The sequence below is a fragment of the Neltuma alba genome, unplaced genomic scaffold (assembly GCF_004799145.2).
Source record: "Neltuma alba isolate B1F8T4 unplaced genomic scaffold, ASM479914v2 tig00001775_pilon, whole genome shotgun sequence".
NCBI lineage: Eukaryota > Viridiplantae > Streptophyta > Magnoliopsida > Fabales > Fabaceae > Neltuma > Neltuma alba.
Genome location: NW_021632607.1, coordinates 59,620 through 80,638, shown reverse-complemented (window position 1 = coordinate 80,638; position 21,019 = coordinate 59,620). Strand labels below are relative to the sequence as shown.

At 38.6% G+C, this 21,019-nt stretch overlaps 3 protein-coding genes across 3 annotated transcripts; 1 reads left to right on the top strand and 2 right to left on the bottom strand.

Annotated features, from left to right (window-relative positions):
- Nucleotides 1–343: 343 nt before the first annotated feature.
- On the bottom strand, nucleotides 344–17,147 carry LOC114711325 (protein phosphatase 1 regulatory inhibitor subunit PPP1R7 homolog). Its single transcript, XM_028895713.1, has 3 exons — nucleotides 16,771–17,147; nucleotides 6,305–6,526; nucleotides 344–531 (listed from the first exon to the last, which is right to left on the bottom strand). The coding sequence occupies exons 1-3, from the start codon at nucleotides 17,068–17,070 to the stop codon at nucleotides 373–375; spliced, it is 681 nt and encodes a 226-aa protein (XP_028751546.1). The 5' UTR covers nucleotides 17,071–17,147; the 3' UTR covers nucleotides 344–372.
- LOC114711303 (pentatricopeptide repeat-containing protein At1g77170, mitochondrial-like) lies at nucleotides 3,423–5,407 on the top strand. Its single transcript, XM_028895682.1, has one exon. It carries the CDS (start codon nucleotides 3,571–3,573, stop codon nucleotides 4,981–4,983), a length of 1,413 nt encoding a protein of 470 aa, XP_028751515.1. The 5' UTR covers nucleotides 3,423–3,570; the 3' UTR covers nucleotides 4,984–5,407.
- Nucleotides 7,809–10,852, bottom strand: LOC114711335 (protein phosphatase 1 regulatory inhibitor subunit PPP1R7 homolog). Its single transcript, XM_028895724.1, has 2 exons — nucleotides 10,560–10,852; nucleotides 7,809–8,017 (listed from the first exon to the last, which is right to left on the bottom strand). The coding sequence occupies exons 1-2, from the start codon at nucleotides 10,794–10,796 to the stop codon at nucleotides 7,841–7,843; spliced, it is 414 nt and encodes a 137-aa protein (XP_028751557.1). The 5' UTR covers nucleotides 10,797–10,852; the 3' UTR covers nucleotides 7,809–7,840.
- Nucleotides 17,148–21,019: the final 3,872 nt, after the last annotated feature.

Sequence of the window (21,019 nt, the reverse complement as noted above, 5' to 3'; positions counted from 1 at the left end):
CACTAGATCTACTCGTCCAATATAATTCTCCATTGTTCGTTTTGGTTCTCAATGTCTACCTATCTAATCCTCATCCGGTCCAAGCCTCAAAACACTTAATTACATATTTTTGTCACATAGATCAAGGGTTTTGCGAGAAGAATAGGTTTCTAAATGCCACCTCTAGTCATAATTATAAAACGAGGCCTTCTAATTAAGACAAAAGGTACTAAGGTACAAAATGTCTAATCCCTAAGCCGGTCCAATTCTTTAAACACTTGATTACATATTTTTGTCATATAAGATCAAGGGTTTTGCGGGAGGACAAGACATAACTCATAATAGGGCTTTGATTGATTTTTTAATATTTTCCCTCAATATTCTTTATAAAACTTAGAGGGAAAACAACATTGAACTAAATACCTCAAATCCTGCCATTGAAGTCAGCCGATTGCTTTGCAAGCTAATTTTCTTGATGCATGTGAGCCCGCACAAGTTTACAGCTTTAATTCGATTACGTCCAAGCCAAAGCTCCTGAAGATTTGTCAAGTTCTGCGAATTCTCCATTACCAGAATCAGGAATGCAAATAAATCAGAACCCAAGCCATGCTACAATAGAAACTACAGCGAGCAAAGTCAATGCCCACTTTTCCACAGGGCACACAATCATGCTCCTACCCAATATATCATGTATACCAGCACAAAAGTGGTATCTGTCTCAAATAATACTATGTGATAGGTTCTCCTGCAACAAACCATATTACTAACCCGTAATTTGTTAGAGCCGAGCCCAAGAATCTGTAATTCATGAAAGTGATCGATCTCCTCCATCTTCATCACTTCATTCTTAGATACATAGAGCTCTTTCAATGTGTTGGTGACCCGACACAATCCATTCAGTGAAGTAAGAAACATAAAAAACCAATAGTTTCTTAAATATGCTGGCATCAGGAATTTTTTTTAATTGATTATCACGTAGCACCAGCTCCTGCAAAAATACCAGTTTTTCATCAGCTTAAATAGAGAAAAAGGATAATCATAACCAATGATAAGAACAATTGTACATGAGAGAGAAGCATATCTAACCGGCATTCTACACAGACCACCAACTACTTTGTGGCTTATAAATTAAAGCAACTGTATGTAAAATTCATCCGAAGTTATTTAACAAGGTCTGGAAACTTCCTTTTCCTCTTTCGTTCCGATTATGAAGATTCAATGTTTGGAGGTAATAGATTTCCATTTAGCTTAAAATTTTAAAGCAACTAATAGAGTATGAAGAATATGAAATAACTAATTAACTCCTTAACTCACTCCCATCATCTGAAATTGGCAGGAGCATAAACACGAACATTTTTAAAGAAAATATCTATCTCACTTAAGACGTCAAATTCCATTATAAATGTCTTCTGAATCATCCTGCATTGTCATGCCTTTCTCGGGGGTTATGTTAGGATGGAGAGGGGAAGTGAGGGTTTTCTGTAACCTTTCCCTTGTTTAGGAATAGTTAATAAAGAGGGTAGAATAAACCTTCCAAAATCCTTCAAAGTCCTCCCTGCTTTACAATTTTAAGTTCCTCTCATTAGGAAAGTTTTGAAAGAAAGTTGAAAAGGTTCTCATTGACGCTCAATTTCCCAGCAACCAAAGATCAAATTCACAGCATCGCATCCGCCTAAGCCTCAAAAAAAAAAAAAAATGGGACATTTATGCTCGATGTTTCTCTTTGGAAACGCATAGAGAACACAAGGACCGATTTTCCCAAACCTTTGCAGCAAGCCAAAAGCAATGGGAGGCAAAAGCATAACTTGAATTACCTCAAGACCGGCAATGTCGTGCCAGGTAGAAAGGGGCTCAACGGCAGCATCAGTGAGAGGGTTCTGACGAAGAGAAAGCTTCTTGAGGTTAGAGAGGTGGGCTATGCCGGGGTCCAAGGCGGATAAGCGATTGGTGGTCAGGTCCAATTCGGTGAGGTAGGGAGGCAAGTCGACGGAGTCGAGGTCGTGAAGTTGACAGCTGGTGAGATCAAGGAGGGTGGAAGAAGGATCGTCCTCAACCTCAGCCGGATCCTCAACGTTGGGATCACAAGCCGCAGGAGATTGGGCTCCATCGTTCATCTTTGAAGCTGAAGATCTATGGTTACAGAAGGATGCAATACCCCGCTCGATTATGATGGGGATGGGAGCAATTGTCTGGAGCCTACAGAATTTGCGAGTGCTCGGAAGTATAATCAGTAAATACGTGATGCTTCGGGGTTAAGACGGTAAACGGGTAAAGTGATTGATTGTTATTCTTTTCCTTTATTTTAAGTTTAATTCGTGAAACAAATTAAATGATCTTCGGTGTTTTTCATTAATAACTAATTTAATTACTTAACATTTATAAGAAATTTTTTATTTGCAAAAATTAGGGTTTAGGTGGCATGAATTTTAAAATTTCACCAAGATTAAGAATACGAGATAATATTATCTTTTTGTACGTATTGTTTTATAATTAATACTATTCTGATATTAAATATAAGACTATTTACATTATAAAAAGAGTTTTATATTTAAAATCGGATGAATATAAACTATAAAAATTTATGGAAAATGATGCATTTACATTCTTCTTTTTTCTAGTGATATTTCATTTTGTTGTTTCTGATAAGTGTTGACTTTTTATCACCCAAAAAAAAAAAAAGTTCATGCATTCGGTTTTCCGTGGCATGTAACTACATATAAACATATAATTACTAAACTCCATGCAAATAATTAAGTCATCAAGTCTCGATTCTTTTGTTCACTATCTATACAATCGAGGTGCGTTTAATTACAACATTATAAACGTTGTGGTCAATAATAATTGATTTTATTAAAAAGTGTTTCAATATTATACTTCCAAAAGCATTTTGGGTTAGAAAGTGAATTAATCTGAGGAATAGTAGGAATCTATTTTCTTCATATTTATTATATTTAAATGATTAAACAAGGATATATCAAACATATGCCAGTGTTGGATAAAGCTCAAGCTAATAGTCACATGTACTGGCTTGAACATTTGATAATTGAACAAGAAGAGAGTTTATGAGAGATGCAATTGACAAACGATCTATCATCAAAATTTATTATTTTGAATTTACTTGAGAATTGTCCCTCAAGTTTTAACTTTAACTGAGAACTTGTTAAATTAAAAAAAAAAAAAAGGAGGAGTGAGAATGAAGTAACAGCCTCACAAGCTTTCTCTCTTAGCTACTTCGTTAATTATATTGATATCATCAATTAAAATTATATTTTTTGAATGAATAGAAGATAAAACCAATATAACTATACCCAATATTTTTAATCAATAATTTTTTAATCGCCAAACGCCGATTGAGAAATCCAGACCTCAGTCCTTGAAAAATTCCCACAACTCATTTTTTGGTCGCTAAACCCTCCACAGCGCGACATCGAAACTAAGCACAGCCCTGACCTGCCCTGACCTCAGACAGGCACGGCCGCGGCCTGCTGGTATGACGATGAATTCCCTGATCCGGCAAACGATTTGGTAAAATCAAGAGGCATCTATGTTTCAATATTAGTGAGATTGGTTTCAAACGCCAGCTGCTATTTAATGATAAGGCTTTTGAAACACGAAGTTCCAATTTTTCTGGCCGCTTCTCGTTATTTCGATCCAAGTTTCTCTACATTAGCTCTTGTTGCCCAAGACCGTCAGCGATACCCCACAACTTTGTCGTCCCTTCATTCTGGAAATGATTTCTCGAAAGATATAGCAACCTGCTTGTCAAACTGCAGATGTTTACTGGAATTGGACATAGTACATGCCCGCATTATCCGAACCCATTTCTTGGAATTTAATCCTGCTCCCTTTCATTGGAACAATATCATAAGGTCCTACACTAGGCTAGACTCTCCAGTCAAGGCCATTCGCGTCCATGTTGCGATGCTGCGAACTGGAACTTTCCCCGATTGCTACACCCTTCCCATCGTTCTGAAGGCTGTTTGCCAGTCTTTTGCGTTTGAAGTAGGACAGCAGATCCATTCTATCGGTATTAAGCTTGGACTACAGTTCAATGAGTTCTGCGAAAGTGGTTTTTTAAATTTGTACTGTAAAGCGGGAGAATTTGAAAGCGCCCATAAGCTGTTTGAGGAAAATCCTGATCGAAAGCTGGGTTCTTGGAATGCCATAATAGGTGGCCTTTCCCAAGCCGGACTTGCTCAGGAGGCAATAAACAAGTTTGTGGAGATGATGAGAGATGGGTTCGTGCCAGACGGTGTCACCATGGTTAGCGTGACATCTGCATGCGGAAGCCTTGGTGACTTGGTCATGGCCTTTCAATTCCACAAGTGTGTTTTGCAGGTGAAATCCACAGATCGGACAGAAATCTTATTGTTTAATTCACTGATAGACATGTATGGAAAATGCGGCAGGATGGACCTAGCCTTCAAAGTTTTTGAATCGATGGAAGAACGGAATATTTCATCATGGACGTCCATGATTGTGGGTTATGCAATGCATGGACATGTAGAGGAAGCGCTTGAATGCTTCCGGAGAATGAGAGAGGCAGGGGTGAAGCCTAACCATGTGACTTTTGTTGGAGTACTTAGTGCTTGTGTGCATGGTGGGACAGTTGAAGAAGGAAGATTCTACTTTGACATGATGAGGAATATTTATGGCATAACACCGCGATTGCAACATTATGGATGCATGGTGGATCTATTGGGTAGAGCAGGATTGCTCAGTGAGGCCAGAAAAATGGTGGAGGAGATGCCAATGAAGCCCAATGCAGTAGTGTGGGGTTGTTTGATGGGTGCTTGTGAGAAATATGGGAATGTGGATATGGCGGATTGGGTGGCTAAACATTTGCAAGAATTGGAACCCTGGAATGATGGGGCTTTTGTAGTGTTGTCTAATATCTATGCCAATGAAGGCATGTGGAAGCAGGTGGAGCATGTAAGATCAGTCATGAAGCGGAGAAGCCTTGCCAAAATCCCTGCCTACAGCTTAGCAACAAAGTCAGATTAAACGCTGCGGTGGTGGAAGCCTATTTTGACTTTGATTTGCCCCACCTCGGGGACAGAAATGTTTATATTGTCTTGGAGAAGACTTGTCCCATGACCCATGTACGGCTGTACTGCAGTGTCTGTAATGCCCACCTGTTGGCAGTTTTTACATCTTTACCAAAGACCAGAACGCAATACCAGAAAGCAAAAAGAATTGTTTTTCCATTATATTATTCTTTTTCCTTAAGAGTAAGCATGATATGCCAGTATTCTTTTTACCATTTGTGACAAATCATTTAATTGTATTATGACTTGAGCTTCTCCATCTTTTCATAGTTGACCGTCATAAGCTCCCACGGCGGCTGTGGTGAAGTTGAAGTCTGTGCATGGCTACATTGGCTAATGACGGTGGGGTATTCCTTTGTACATGCAGCTTTCACTTCCTCCCAAGTAGTACCTCCCCCTCTCTTCCTTTCTCCTCCATGTCTACCATACGAACATACCGGGGATGAGAGTATGGGGATCGTTCACAGGACATTTTTGGCAGAATTTAATGCCACAGTTCGTTAATTCTCTCATTGGTCTAAGTTGCTTTACCGAATAATGATGATGATTATAGCATTTAATAAGACGGTGTTAAGTTGAATTGGGAAACAGGTACTGAGTTCAGTTTCACCATGAGAGGAAATCGACCAACCAAAGAATCGGTAGAACTGGTGGGTGAATCGGTCACAGTTTTTTTTTTTTTTTTTAAAGGGGTGTTTGGATAGAATATGGTTTGGAAAATAACTTCTCGAGAATAGATCTTAGGAGAATAGATTTTGGGTCTGTTTGGCAAATACCTGAAATCATGTTTTGAGTCAAAAATTTACCAAACAGGGGGACAAATCAGCAAACCACAGTTTTGGACTAAAACCATGGTTTTTAATCCACTCTGCTTCTGGTTCAAATTGGAGAGTATGACTGTGCCTGTCAGAGTAGATACCAACGGTAATATGATTTTAACGCCCCTCAATTATTTATCTTTGAACATATTTAATCTTATGTTTTATAAATATATATTCACATATTAATTATTTATTAATTACATTATCTTATATATTATTAATTATGTTGGTAAAAATATATTGTTAACAATTTTATTCCTTTAAATTAAAATATGTTATAAAATTTAGCTTCTATGTAATTATCATATTAACTTATATTTTTTTTAGTAATTTGCACATATAAAAAATACTTCTCATGACAACTACCCAATATATCATGTATGCAAGCACAAAAGTGGCATCTGCCTCAAATAATACCATGTGATAGGTTCTCCTACAACAAACCATATTACTAACCCGTAATTTGTTAGAGCCGAGCTCAAGAATCTGTAATTCGTGAAAGTGATCAATCTCCTCCATCTTCATCACTTCATTTCTAGATACAGAGAGCTCTTTCAATGTGTTGGAGACCCGACACCATCCATTCAGTGAAGTAAGAAACATAAAAAACCAATAGTTTCTTAAATATGCTGGCATCAGGAATTTTTTTTTTAATTGATCATCACGTCGCACCAGCTCCTGCATCAATACCAGTTGTCATCAGCTTAAAGATAGAAACAGGATAATCATAACCAATGACAAGAACAATTGTACATGAGAAAGAAGCATATCTAACCGGCATTCTACACAGACCACCAACTACTTTGTCGCGTATAAATTAAAGCAACTGTAGGTAAAATTCATCCGAAGTTATTTAACAAGGTCTGGAAACTTCCTTTTCATCTTTCGTTCCAATTCTGAAGATTCGATGTTTGGAGGTAATAGATTTCCATTTAGCTTAAAATTTTAAAGCAGCTAATCGAGTATGAAGAATATGAAAGAACTAATTAACTCCTTAACTCACTCCCATAATCTGAAATTGGTAGGAGCATAAACATGAACATTTTTAAGGAAAATATCTATCTCACTTACGACGTCAAATTCCATTAGAAATGTCTTCTGAATCATCCTGCATTGTCATGCCTTTCTCGGGGGTTATGTTAGGATGGAGGGGGGAAGGGAAGGTTTTCTGTAACCTTTCCCTTGTTTAGGAATAGTTAACAAAGAGGGTAGAATAAACCTTCCAGAATCCTTCAAAGTCCTCCCTGCTTTACAATTTTAAGTTCCTCTCATTAGGAAAGTTTTGAAAGAAAGTTGAAAAGGTTCTCATTGACGCTCAATTTTCCAGCAATCAAAGATCAAATTCACAGCATCGCACGCAACTAAGCCTCATTTAAAAACAAAACAAAAAAACAAAAAAACCGGATATTTATGCTCGATGTTTCTCATTGGAAACGCATAGAGAACATGGATTGTTTTCCAGGTAGACAGTGGTAAGCTTCGCTCTTGAACCAGCAACAGCTTCAACAATTCCCTCAAGTGATTCTATCTGATTGTCATTAAGCCATAGATCTTCTAGTCTACTAACAAAAAGCACAGAAATTAACAACAAAAGGCCATAAATGATCAATATGGAGTTAAAAGGAAGAGTATACATACTGTGTTAGGTTCTGTACATCATCCACTGATGTTAGCTTATTTGATGATACATCTAAAACACGAAGGTTGACTAAAGATGACAGGCCTTCCATTTTTGAGATGCCATTGTGGCTCAAGTATAGTTCTTCTAGAGCTACGCAATAACGCAACTCTGCATTCAGGGAGGGAAAGGGAAAAAAAATTGCAATTATCTTTACAAAAGTCTACTAATGGATTGAATATGTAGAAAATCTTTGTCCTCCTAATTCCAAGGAGTTTTGATTAATAAATATAATTTGACAGGATAAGACATAACCCATAATAGGGCTTTCATTGATTTTTTTAATATTTTCCCTCAAATATCCTGTACAAAACTTAGAGGGAAAACAATATTGAACTAAATACCTCAAATCCTGTCATTGAGGTCAGGCGATTGCTTTGCAAGCTGATTTTCTTGATGCATGTGAGCCCGCACAAGTTTACAGCTTTAATTCGATTACGTCCAAGCCAAAGCTCTTGAAGACTTGTCAAGTTCTGCAAATTCTCCATTACCTGAATCAGGAATGCAAATAAATCAGAACGCAGGCCATGCTACATTAGAAACTATAGCGAGCAAAGTCACTGCCCACTTTTCCACAGGGCACACAATCATGCTCCTACCCAATATATCATGTGTAATATCCTAAAAAAAAAAAAAAGTAATTGAAAAATAAAATAATATAAGATAATATAATATAATATAATAATATTATTTTAAAAAAAAAGTCAACTTTCCACCGAAATTGGTGGAAAGTTGGGGAAGGGGGCGGTGGAAAGTTGGGGGTTGGGTTGAAAAACCCCTCCCCCCAATAAATGAGCAGGGGGTGTTAAATACACCCCCAATAATTCATTCTTTCCCCCACGGCAGGCGCAAGAGAGAGAGAGAGAAGAAGAAAAGAGAGAAAGAGAGGGCCGAAGTGTGTGAGCGAGAGAATCATACCGGTGAAGCAGAGGGCAAGCTTTGAAGATATTTTAGGTACATGAAATTATCTCTTTTCATCAAACTTTCTTCATAAATATTTCATATATATTTTATGCTTCATAATAGTAGTATTACCCTAGTGATTAGGGAAAATTTTGAGACTTATATATGATATAAGTATTGAGTTTTGACAAAAGATGACTATAGAAATTTAGAAGTAAATGAGTTGTTAATTTTAATCGGTTTAGATTTCTCTATTTGCTAGTTTTAGTATTTAAAATTAATTTATTTAGTGAAAAATCTGTTATGTATGAGATATACCATATTTTTACCGATTAAATTTAAGTTAAATAATTTATTTGGGTTGTTTGATATATTATTGAGGTTTTAATCGGTTTATTTTTATTTATTGGGTGACTGGAGGTTTTAAAATAATTATTGTAGCTAAAAAGTTTATTATTTATGGAAATATATATATGGTAGTTATACCATTAAAGTTTTGATCATATTATTTAGTTATAAATATTTGAAGTATTATTATTAAATTTTTGAGAGTTTGATTTTGAGGTTTAAACTTAAATGAGGATTTTTAGAGTTTATAATATAATAATTTTATATTTGGAAATTGTTGAAAATCCTTTTTATTAAGGTAAATAATTTGGAGGTGGTAAATAAATAATTTGGGTTGTTAGAAATTTTAAGTTGTTTCTAAAATACTTAATAATTTTTGAGTTATGAGAGTTGAGAGATTTTAAAGTAAAATTTAATTAAATCAGGAATTTAAATAATATAGAGAAGTTTAATTAATTAATTAATTAGTTTATATTAATATGTGGTTATATTAATTGTGTAGATTAATTATTGGTTGAGCATAGGATTGACCTTCTGGTAATCCTAAGTATTGCTTTGGCGAGAGGTAACCACTTTCCACTTGTTATATGTGCTAATATGTTGTTTGTGAGTATTTTGCTATTTTTAGAATAATATTTGATATTTGGAACTTGAATAGATATGTTATATCTTTTGAGCTATGAAAATTGTCTTGTGGGATTTTTGGAATGCTGATTGAGAAGTTTGGAAAAGATATATGATTTATATCTTATTGATTATACTGAGAAAAGATTGAGACATTTTTATTATATTGTGAATGATTGGTTGTTATTTGGATTTTGGGATTGAGTCCTATCCTACCACGTGGTAAGGCCCCCATTGGTGCACATTGGTTGGCTTTTTCTTTCGTCCCCCATAGTGAGGGATAGGCCTTTGTGGCTTCTTATTCGTCCCCCAGAATGAGGGATAGGCCCATATGTTTGATTGATCCCCCAGAGTGAGGGATAGACTTATGTGGCTTGTGTGTTGGCCCCCATAGTGAGGGTTTGGATGATTGAAATTATATTTCTATGGATATATCTATAGTTCTCGAGAATTTATAACTGTCCCACTTGACACCTCACGAGCACGTGTTAGTATGTATGATGAGTTGGAAAGTTGGTTACTGAGGCATTTGTCTCACCCCGTGGTTTAACATTTTCAGGCGATAGTTCAGGTGGTGGCCCATCAGGGAAGGCTCCGGAGGCATAGTGTGCTGTTATAGCTTGTATAGCCTCCCTGCTTTTGTTCTATGTGTTGACTTGTTATATATTGCCACATAGGGCTCATCTACTATCATGATGTAAAATAATACTTTTAATTACTACTATTTGGTATGATAGGGCGTGAGTAGGCCCGAGGCATTTTAGACTCTGCGTGTAACGCTCCTTTGAAAGTGTTGACTTTTGACTAATGAGCTCTATAGTTTATATTAAACTGATTTATCAGTTCGTATGGTTGAAAATATAAGTTTGGTTTGGGCTAATGGTTGAATGATATTTCTGGACTTTGGAAGTCCAAGGCCCAAGGTAACGATCGATGTTACTCTTATTATAGGTTTATTTCTTTTAACCATGATAGCGATTTTAAAATTTTAAGGTTTCTTCTTTTCTATCATGGTTAATCATTCAAATAAATTGTTGGATTTAATCTAAAATGGTTTTGAAAGAGCGGTTGTCACATCATGCATGCCAGCACAAAAGTGGTATCTGTCTCAAATAATCCTATATGATAGATTCTCCTACAACAAACCATATTACTCACCCGTAATTTGTTAGAGCCAAGCTCAAGAATCTGCAATTCAAGAAAGTGATCGATCTCCTCCATCTTCATCACTTCATTCTTAGATACATAGAGCTCTTTCAATATGTTGGTGGCCCGGCACAATCCATTTAGTGAAGTAATTTCATTAAAAGAAACATCAAAAACCAATAGTTTCTCAAATATGCTGGCATCAGGAATTTTTTTTAATTGATTATCACGTAGCACCAGCTCCTGCATAAATACCAGTTTGTCATCAGCTTAGATATAGAAACAGGGTAATCATAACCAATGACAAGAACAATTTATTTGTGGAGTATGTAAATTCACTCATATATCTTATTTCATATGATCTGAGTACAATTTATAGAGTCCGGATGGGAGAATGCAATCCGGTTACAATCAATAATAATAATGCAAAGAGATTACAATCAATCAGTAATAATGCAATATCACAAGAAATCAGGAACTTATTCTAGGTAATTAATAGAGTAAATCAAGGGAGAAGATGGCGGAGAGGATCACGGCTTCTAACACTCCCCCTCAAGCTGGAGAGTAAATGTCAAGCTCCGAAGCCCTTCAAACTTGACTCTGGCTAACGGCTTGGTCATGATGTCAGTAATCTGATCAGTTGAACGCACATAGTTCAAGTTAATGGTGCCATCTTCGACCTTTTCTTTGATGAAGTGCCGATCAATGTCAACATGTTTTGTTCGGTCGTGATACACAGGATTTTTGGTCATTTCAATGCTGGCTTGATTATCACACCAGAGATTAAATTCTTAATTCCTTTAGGAGTCTAATCACCCACATTCCTTCACATACCCCGAGGGCTACAGCTCTTAGCTCAGCTTCAGCACTGCTCCTTAAGACCACTGTTTGTTTCTTGCTTCGCCAAGTGACTAGGTTTCCCCAAACATAAGTGCAGTATCCTGTGACTGATCTCCTGTTATCCACAGCTCTCCCCGTGATCTGCATCAGTGTAGACCTCTATGCTCCTTGTATTCCCCTTTCGAAAGAATATTCCTCTTCCAGGATTGAGTTTGAGGTAGGTGAGGATTCTGTATACTGCTTCCATGTGTTCTTCCTGGGGTTGATGCATAAATTGGCTTACCACTCCAACTGCATAGCTAATGTCAGGCCTTGTATGAGTCAAGTAGATCAGTTTACCCACAAGTCTTCTATACCTTTCTGAGTTAACTGGTGTCTCGTTTGGTTTCACTTCCAGATTGCATGACTCTTCCATAGGAGTCTCACTAGGCTTAGCCCCAAGTATTCCTGTTTCGTGGAGTAAGTCAAGTGTGTACTTTCGTTGAGACACACTTATACCCTTTTTGGATCTAGCAACTTCCATTCCAAGAAAGTACTTCATTTGTCCTAGGTCCTTCACTTGGAATTCCCTAGCCAGGGCTTTCTTGAGATGGGAGATAGAAACCTCATCATTGCCAGTTATGACTATATCATCCACATACACAATTAGGATCGTTACCTTTCCATCATTGTGTTTGACGAAAAGAGTGTGATCAGCTTGTCCTTGAATGTAACCAAACCTTTTGATTGCTTTGGCAAACCTGTCGAACCAAGCTCGTGGAGACTGTTTCAGGCCATACAATGATTTCTTCAATTTGCAAACTGAGTTGGGTGGAGCTATTACTCCATCTGGAATTTCCATGTATACTTCCTCCTCCAAATCTCCATTTAGGAAAGCATTCTTCACGTCTAGCTGATGTAGAGACCAGTCAAGGTTAGCAGCAAGGGATAGGAGTACCTGGATGGTGTTGAATTTTGCCACAGGAGCAAACGTTTCTTGATAATCAATCCCATAGGTTTGAGTGTACCCTTTAGCCACTAATCTTCCTTTGTACTTGTTGATGCTTCCATCAGGATTGAATTTAGGGGTGAAGATCCACCTACAGCCCACTGCTTTCTTGCCCTTAGGAAGTGTGGTAATATCCCACGTGTTGTTTTCCTTCAAGGCTCTTAACTCCTCATATGCAGCATGTTTCCAATTAGGATCTGTCATAGCCTGTTGAAATGTTTCTGGAATCTTCACCTGTGAACTATTCACTATAAAGGTTTGCATTCGCGCAGATAAATTGCCATAGGAGACAAATTTTTGAATAGGATGCTGAGTACACGATCTTACCCCCTTTCTGAGTGCAATAGGCCATCCCAGCTCTTCAGGATCCAACTCCGGATTGGAATCATGTTGCTGCCTTGGAATGGAAGGAACCCTACTACCTGATTGAGAACTTGAGTGCTCTGTCACCCCTGCATCAATTTCAGCATTGGTTTCCATTGGGTGAGGAGTGTTTGTGGTGTTTTGGTGTTTTGGAGAAGGTGTAGGACTAGGGGTTTGTGATTCTGGTTCAGGGATTTCTTCTTGAGGTGTGGAAGATTCAAGAGGGTTAAGAGGTAGGTTGGAGGTGGTTATAGGTTCAGGTGTAATTAGCCATTCTACTCCATAGTGCTCCCCCTGAATGGGTAATTTGGGGTAGTAAGCGTCATCCTCGTAAAAGACGGCATCTTTGGAGATGATGAGTTTTCTGGTAGTAGGACTATAACACTTATACCCTTTTTGGGTGGAGGAATACCCGAGGAAAATACATTTTTCTGCTCTAGCACCTAGTTTGCCTCCATCATGTTTATGAACAAAGACAACACACCCAAAGATCTTTTGGGGAATGGAATTGATGATAGGTGAGGTGGGGTAAGTCTCGAGGAATTTCTGAATAGGGGTACTGAAATGGAGGATTTTGGAGGCCATGCGATTGATAAGGTAAGCTGCGGTCAGTACAGCATCTCCCCAAAACATATTCGGAACGTTTCTTTCCATCATAATAGCTCGAGTTACTTCCAAAAGATGTCTATTCTTTCGCTCAGCAATTCCATTTTGTTGGGGGGTATAGACACATGAGGTTTGGTGATGGATTCCTTCCTGCTCAAGAAATTCCCTAAAGGCTCCACTCACGTATTCTTTGGCATTGTCACTTCTCAAAACTTTGATGGGAGTTTGGAATTGGGTTCTCACAAACGAGCAAAAGTTTTTGAAAATTTGTAAGGCTTCGGATTTCTCTTTCATAAGGTAAACCCATGTGACCCGGGTGTGATCATCTATGAATGTGATAAACCACCTTGTGCCTGTTCGGGTGTTGGTTTTGGCAGGTCCCCAAATGTCGGTATGGATCATTGTGAACGGGGCAGTAGGTTTGTAAGTATGTTTGGGATAAGAGGCGCGAGTTTGTTTTGCAATTTGGCACGTTTCGCATTGGAAAGGAGAAGAATTTTTATTGAATAAAGTTGGAAACACATGCTTCATATAATCAAAGCTGGGGTGGCCTAATCTTAGATGCCACAACATTACATTTTTATTCTGAGAATTGGAGCTAACCATAGCTTTCTTTGCTCCTGCTATCTTCATATCCTTTCCTTCAAAGTAGTAGAGTCCATCCCATTCTTTAGCAGTCAAAATCTTCCTCCCCGAGGTCGAATCCTGAAAAACACATTTAACATCATCAAAGATCACCCGACATACGTGCCCTTTAGTTAATTTGCTCACAGAAATAAGATTGCAAGTAAGAGCAGGGACAAACAAAACATTATGGATTTCCAGATCTTCAGATAGAGCCACAATGCCAACACCCTCAACTTTCGTATATAGTCCAGTTGCTACTTTTACCCTAAGGTTCTCATGGCAATATTTGAGGGATTTGAAGAAGGACTTATTACCAGTCATGTGATCGATAGCACCGGAGTCAATAATCCAAGTCTCATCACTAGTTACCATTGCATTAAGGGCTATAATGGAGTTACCTGACTGTATCAAGTTCACGTTGGGAACAGATTTTGACTTGTTTTGTTTTTCAAGTATCTTACGAAGCATTTGAAGCTCTTCTCTGGTCAACTGGTCTCCATCGTCACCTCTTTCTTCAGATGAGGTGTGGTGGCTCTTTCTATCTTCTCGTTTCTGCTTCCCTTGGGTTGGTTTTCCATGTAGTTTCCAACATTCATCTCTGGTGTGGCCTCTCTTGTTACAATGATTGCACCACTTGTTCCCTCTCTTCTCAGGCCCCTCTGATGTCTGGAACCCTCTCGTCACCAATGCCGAGCCCTCTGCTGGGGTCAGATTACCTTGGGTGAGGTGTCTTCGGCTTTCTTCGAACTTAACCATACTGAAGACTTCAAATAGGGATGGCAGAGGTTTCAGTCCCATAATTCTCCCCCTCACTTCTTCAAACACATCATTCAAGCCCAACAAAAATTCATATGTTCGTCCCTTTTCCACCAATTGTCTGTAGTAATTAGCATCATCTATATCCTTCCAAGGATGTACTTCAAAGAGATCCAATTGCTGCCATATCTTTGTCAGAGTACTGTAGTATTGTGTTACAGTTAAGTTGCCTTGCTTCAGATCTTTGAGTTGCCTCTTGAGATCTAATAAGGCTGCAGTGTTGTCGAGGGTAGAGTAGGTCCGCTTAGCAGCATCCCAGATTTCCTTGGCTGTGCTTGCAAGAAGGTATCCTTCACTGATTTCGAGGGTCATTGAATTGCACAACCAAGACATCACCTGATTATTTTCAGCGAACCAGGTGTCAAATTTGGGGTCATTATGTGAAGGTTGTTGTGCTTCTCCATTGATATACTTCTCCTTACGCTTCCCACGCAGATACATTAAGACACTTTGAGACCATTGGAGATAGTTGCTACCATTAAGTTTGTGAGCTACCCCCATAGCTTGAGGTTCAGTGGCTATTGTCAAGTCTGATTCTGCAGTGGAGTTTTTAGAAGGAGTAGCTTGAGTATTAGAAGATGTACCGGACATGAGGCCCTTGGAATATTGCGAACAGATCCAAAAAGTGGTGGAAATTCTGGGTCATCCATTTTCTGGGTCTCTGGAAGGTACTGGAGGTCTCTGGTGGCGGCGCGTGGGCTTCACGCGCTGGAACAGTGACAGGGGCGTGGCGGCGCGTGGACTTCACGCGCAGAGCTTGTGACGGCGCGTGAGAGTCACGCGCAGCTCCGTTCGACGTCGGCTTCTGGGGACTGGCCGATCAAGGGACGCCGGTGAGGACTGGAGGGGTGGTGTCGTCCACGCAGCTCTTCTTGCACTAGTTTGAGGACGCCTCACTCTCTCTCTCTCTCTCCCCGTGCTGTCTCTCTCTCTCTGGCTCACAGCAGACGTTTAAGGAGCTTTTCTGGGTTCAGACCGAACCCAGTGCTCTGATACCATATTTGTGGAGTATGTAAATTCACTCATATATCTTATTTCATATGATCTGAGTACAATTTATAGAGTCCGGATGGGAGAATGCAATCCAGTTACAATCAATAATAATAATGCAAAGAGATTACAATCAATCAGTAATAATGCAATATCACACGAAATTAGGAACTTATTCTAGGTAATTAATAGAGTAAATCAAGGGAGAAGATGGGGGAGAGGATCACGGCTTCTAACACAATTGTACATGAGAAAGAAGCACATCTAACAGGCATTCTACACAGATTACCAACTACTTTGTGGCTTATAAATTAAAGCAACTATATGTAAAATCCATCCGAAGTTATTTAACAAGGTCTGGAAACTTCCTTTTCCTCTTTCGTTCCGATTATGAAGATTCAATGTTTGGAGGTAATAGATTTCCATAGAGATTAAAATTTTAAAGCAACTAACAGAGTATGAAGAATACGAAAGAACTAACTAACTCCTTAACTCACTCCCATCATCTGAAATTGGTAGGAGCATAAACATAAACATTTTCAAGGAAAATATCTATCTCACTTAAGACGTCAAATTCCATTAGAAATGTCCTCCGAATCATCCTGCATCGTCATGCCTTTTTTGGGGGTTATGTTAGGATGGAGAGGAGAAGGGAAGGTTTTCTGTAACCTTTCTCTTGTTTAGGAATAGTTAATAAAGAGGGTAGAATAAACCTTCCAACATCCTTCAAAGTTCTCCCTGCTTTACAATTTTAAGTTCCTCTCGTTAGGAAACTTTTGAAAGAAAGTTGAAAAGGTTCTCATCGAAGCTCAATTTTCGAGCAACCGAAGATCAAATTCACAGCATCGCGCCCACCTAAGCCTCAAAAAAAAAAGGAGGATATTCATGCTCGATGTTTCTCTTGGGAAACGCATAGAGAACACAAGGACCGATTTTACCAAGCCTTTGCAGCAAGCGAAAAGCAATGGGAGGCAAAAGCATAACTTGAATTACCTCAAGACGGGCAATGTCGTGCCAGGTAGAAAGGGGCTCAACGGCAGCATCAGTGAGAAGGTTCTGACGAAGAGAAAGCTTCTTGAGGTTAGAGAGGTGGGCTATGCGAGGGTCCAAGGCGGATAAGCGATTGGTGGTCAGGTCCAATTTGGTGAGGTAGGGAGGCAAGTCGACGGAGTCGAGGTCGTGAAGTTGACAGCTGGTGAGATCAAGGAGGGTGGACGAAGGATCGTCCTCAACCTCAGCCGGATCCTCAACGTTGGGATCACGAGCCGCAGGAGATTGGGCGCCATCGTTCATCTTTGAGGCTGAAGATCGATGGTTTCGAAAAGATGCAATACCCTGCTCGAATATTATGGGATGGGAGCAATTGTCTGGAGGCTACAGAATTTGCGAGTGCTCGGAAGTATAATCAGTAAATACGTCGTCGTTGCGGGGTTAAAACGGTAAACGGATAAAGTGATTGATTATTATTTTTTTCTTTTTAGTAATTTGTAAATATAAAAAGTGTTTCTGATAACAACTATTCAAACACTCTCACTTTATCAGAATTATTTTTTTATAAAATCTATTCTCCAAACCATAGTTTAGTTTTATCTAAACACCACCTCTATCATGTTACATTTCTATAGAAAATCTGTATAAAAACAGAATTTTAAGTCTTTTTATAGTATTTTTTATTTTTAAGTATTATATTTATTATTTTTTTTCAAATCAATTTTCTCTATTTACAAATTAGCATATAATTTAATGATAAAGACTTTATAAATATATGCTATAATTAAGTAATTTAATAATTTTCTTAGTCTTTTCAAATTATACATACTTTGATCATAAAGTCAGGATCTAAATTCAAATAAGAAAACAGTAGCCAGTTAAATTAAAGAAAAAACACTGTTGATGAAAGGCTCATACAGAACATCATTCCCCCACTATTAATTTCTGACTACTGATTATTCTTCCCACCAACGGGGAAGCAGAAAAAGGGAACATTAAAAACTAAAAAGACAATCACTCTCAAGGAACACAAGACACACTGGGAGGATATCCACGACACGGTAGAAACGAGAGCCGTGAGCCTTCCTGGGATGTAGAATTGGGGCTTTCAGTCAGAGTCCGACAGCAGAATCATCGGAACTTGGCTGTTATCCTTGCGGAAGCGACGAACGTTGCTGGGCGCTGGCCTGCCAGATGGTCCTTCCTCGCTTTCACGGATGCGCGGTGCAGTACTGGTGATACCCCGGTTTCCTATCCTCTTACGTTTTCCATGGGAATCATCTTCCACCTGATGATCATCGACACTAAACGGTGTTATATATTCAGGCATGCACAAGTCACGCGTACGTATTCATTGACAACGAAGAAGAAGAAGTGTATGGTTAGTTATACCTTGTCGTCGAGGGGATCAGCAGGCTCATTGAGATCGATTTCAGGATGAGGTTGTTGGATTTGGTGCAGAGCTTGACAGAGTTGAGCGGTGAACCTGGAGAACCAGAGGGAGCTGTAGGATTCAAGTCCTACCATGGAATCAGCCTTGCGTCTAAACTCACGCTTGGCTTCCTCGCTCATACCCAGTTGGTCCAGGTACTCCCACACACTGTTGTTCAGATGGACAACCTCACTCCTCTTGGAAGTCATGACGCCAACGCTGACCGGAAGAAAGCAACAAGGGAACTGGATGTTCAGTCCTCTGGCTACCAGATAGCTCCTTGCGGGACTTCATTTCGCGGAGGCAATATATAGGCGGGAGCCGGTGCCCCTGGGTGTGGAAAAAAGTCCTGGTCCAACCAAGCAATCGAAGGGAATGACTCTTTTTTACAATCCAGAAGAAAAGTGGATGAATATTTTTTGCAATGCAGAATGCAGAATCTTGCGCGGCAAGAATCTTGCAAGATTCTTTCTTTTTGCAAGAACTTGCAAGTTCTTTCTTTTTGCAAATTCCTGCAAAATTCTTGCAGATTCTTTCTTTTTGCAAGAACTTGCAAGTTCTTTCTTTTTGCAAGTTCCTGCAAAATTCTTGCAGCAAGAATTTTGCAGGAACTTGCAAAAAGAAAGAACTTGCAAGTTCTTGCAAAAAGAAAGAATCTGCAAGAATTTTGCAGGAATTTGCAAAAAGAAAGAACTTGCAAGTTCTTGCAAAAAGAAAGAATCTTGCAAGATTCTTGCCGCGCAAGATTCTGCATTCTGCATTGCAAAAAATATTCATCCACTTTTCTTCTGGATTGCAAAAAGAAAGAACTTGCAAGTTCTTGCAAAAAGAAAGAATCTTGCAAGATTCTTGCCGCGCAAGATTCTGCATTCTGCATTGCAAAAAATATTCATCCACTTTTCTTCTGGATTGTAAAAAAGAGTCATTCCCTTCGATTGCCTGCACTGCAAAAAATATTCATCCACCCCACTTTTCTTCTGGATTGTAAAAAAGAGTCATTCCCTTCGATTGCCTGCATTGCAAAATTCTGCATTCTGCATTGCAAAAAATATTCATCCACTTTTCTTCTGGATTGTAAAAAAGAGTCAATCCCTTCGATTGCCTGCACTGTAAAAAATATTCATCCACCCCACTTTTTCTTTTGGATTGTAAAAAAGAGTCATTCCCTTCGATTGCCTGCATTGCAAAATTATGCATTCTGCATTGCAAAAAATATTCATCCACTTTTCTTCTGGATTGTAAAAAAGAGTCATTCCCTTCGATTGCCTGCACTGCAAAAAATATTCATCCACCCCACTTTTTCTTCTGGATTGTAAAAAAGAGTCATTCCCTTCGATTGCCTGCATTGCAAAATTCTACATTCTGCATTGCAAAAAATATTCATCCACTTTTCTTCTGGATTGTAAAAAAGAGTCATTCCCTTCGATTGCCTGCACTGCAAAAAATATTCATCCACCCCACTTTTTCTTCTGGATTGTAAAAAAGAGTCATTCCCTTCGATTGCCTGCATTGCAAAATTCTGCATTCTGCATTGCAAAAAATATTCATCCACTTTTCTTCTGGATTGTAAAAAAGAGTCATTCCCTTCGATTGCCTGCACTGCAAAAAATATTCATCCACCCCACTTTTTCTTCTGGATTGTAAAAAAGAGTCATTCCCTTCGATTGCCTGCACTGCAAAAAATATTCATCCACCCCACTTTTTCTTCTGGATTGTAAAAAAGAGTCATTCCCTTCGATTGCCTGCATTGCAAAATTATGCATTCTGCATTGCAAAAAATATTCATCCACTTTTCTTCTGGACTGTAAAAAAGAGTCATTCCCTTCGATTGCCTGCACTGCAAAAAATATTCATCCACCCCACTTTTTCTTCTGGATTGTAAAAAAGAGTCATTCCCTTCGATTGCCTGCATTGCAAAATTCTGCATTCTGCATTGCAAAAAATATTCATCCACTTTTCTTCTGGATTGTAAAAAAGAGTCATTCCCTTCGATTGCCTGCATTGCAAAATTCTGCATTCTGCATTGCAAAAAATACTCATCCACTTTTCTTCTGGATTGTAAAAAAGAGTCATTCCCTTCGATTGCCTGCACTGCAAAAAATATTCATCCACCCCACTTTTTCTTCTGGATTGTAAAAAAGAGTCATTCCCTTCGATTGCCTGCATTGCAAAATTCTGCATTCTGCATTGCAAAAAATATTCATCCACTTTTCTTCTGGATTGTAAAAAAGAGTCATTCCCTTCGATTGCCTGCACTGCAAAAAATATTCATCCACCCCACTTTTTCTTCTGGATTGTAAAAAAGAGTCATTCCCTTCGATTGCCTGCATTGCAAAATTCTGCATTCTGCATTGCAAAAAATACTCATCCACTTTTCTTCTGGATTGTAAAAAAGAGTCATTCCCTTCGATTGCCTGCACTGCAAAAAATATTCATCCACCCCACTTTTTCTTCTGGATTGTAAAAAAGAGTCATTCCCTTCGATTGCCTGCATTGCAAAATTCTGCATTCTGCATTGCAAAAAATATTCATCCACTTTTCTTCTGGATTGTAAAAAAGAGTCATTCCCTTCGATTGCCTGCACTGCAAAAAATATTCATCCACCCCACTTTTTCTTCTGGATTGTAAAAAAGAGTCATTCCCTTCGATTGCCTGCATTGCAAAATTCTGCATTCTGCATTGCAAAAAATATTCATCCACTTTTCTTCTGGATTGTAAAAAAGAGTCATTCCCTTCGATTGCCTGCACTGCAAAAAATATTCATCCACCCCACTTTTTCTTCTGGATTGTAAAAAAGAGTCATTCCCTTCGATTGCCTGC

Coding starts and splice junctions, on each gene's coding strand:
- LOC114711303 (XM_028895682.1), top strand. CDS start 3,571: ATGATAAGGCTTTTGAAACACGAAGTTCCAATTTTTCTGGCCGCTTCT.
- LOC114711335 (XM_028895724.1), bottom strand. CDS start 10,796: ATGCAGGAGCTGGTGCTACGTGATAATCAATTAAAAAAAATTCCTGAT. Junction 8,018..10,559: donor TTGGCTCTAACAAATTACGG/GTGAGTAATATG, acceptor TTCCTGATTCAG/GTAATGGAGAATTTGCAGAA.
- LOC114711325 (XM_028895713.1), bottom strand. CDS start 17,070: ATGAACGATGGCGCCCAATCTCCTGCGGCTCGTGATCCCAACGTTGAG. Junction 6,527..16,770: donor ACGACATTGCCCGTCTTGAG/GTAATTCAAGTT, acceptor GTATTGATGCAG/GAGCTGGTGCGACGTGATGA. Junction 532..6,304: donor TCGGCTCTAACAAATTACGG/GTTAGTAATATG, acceptor GAGAATTCGCAG/AACTTGACAAATCTTCAGGA.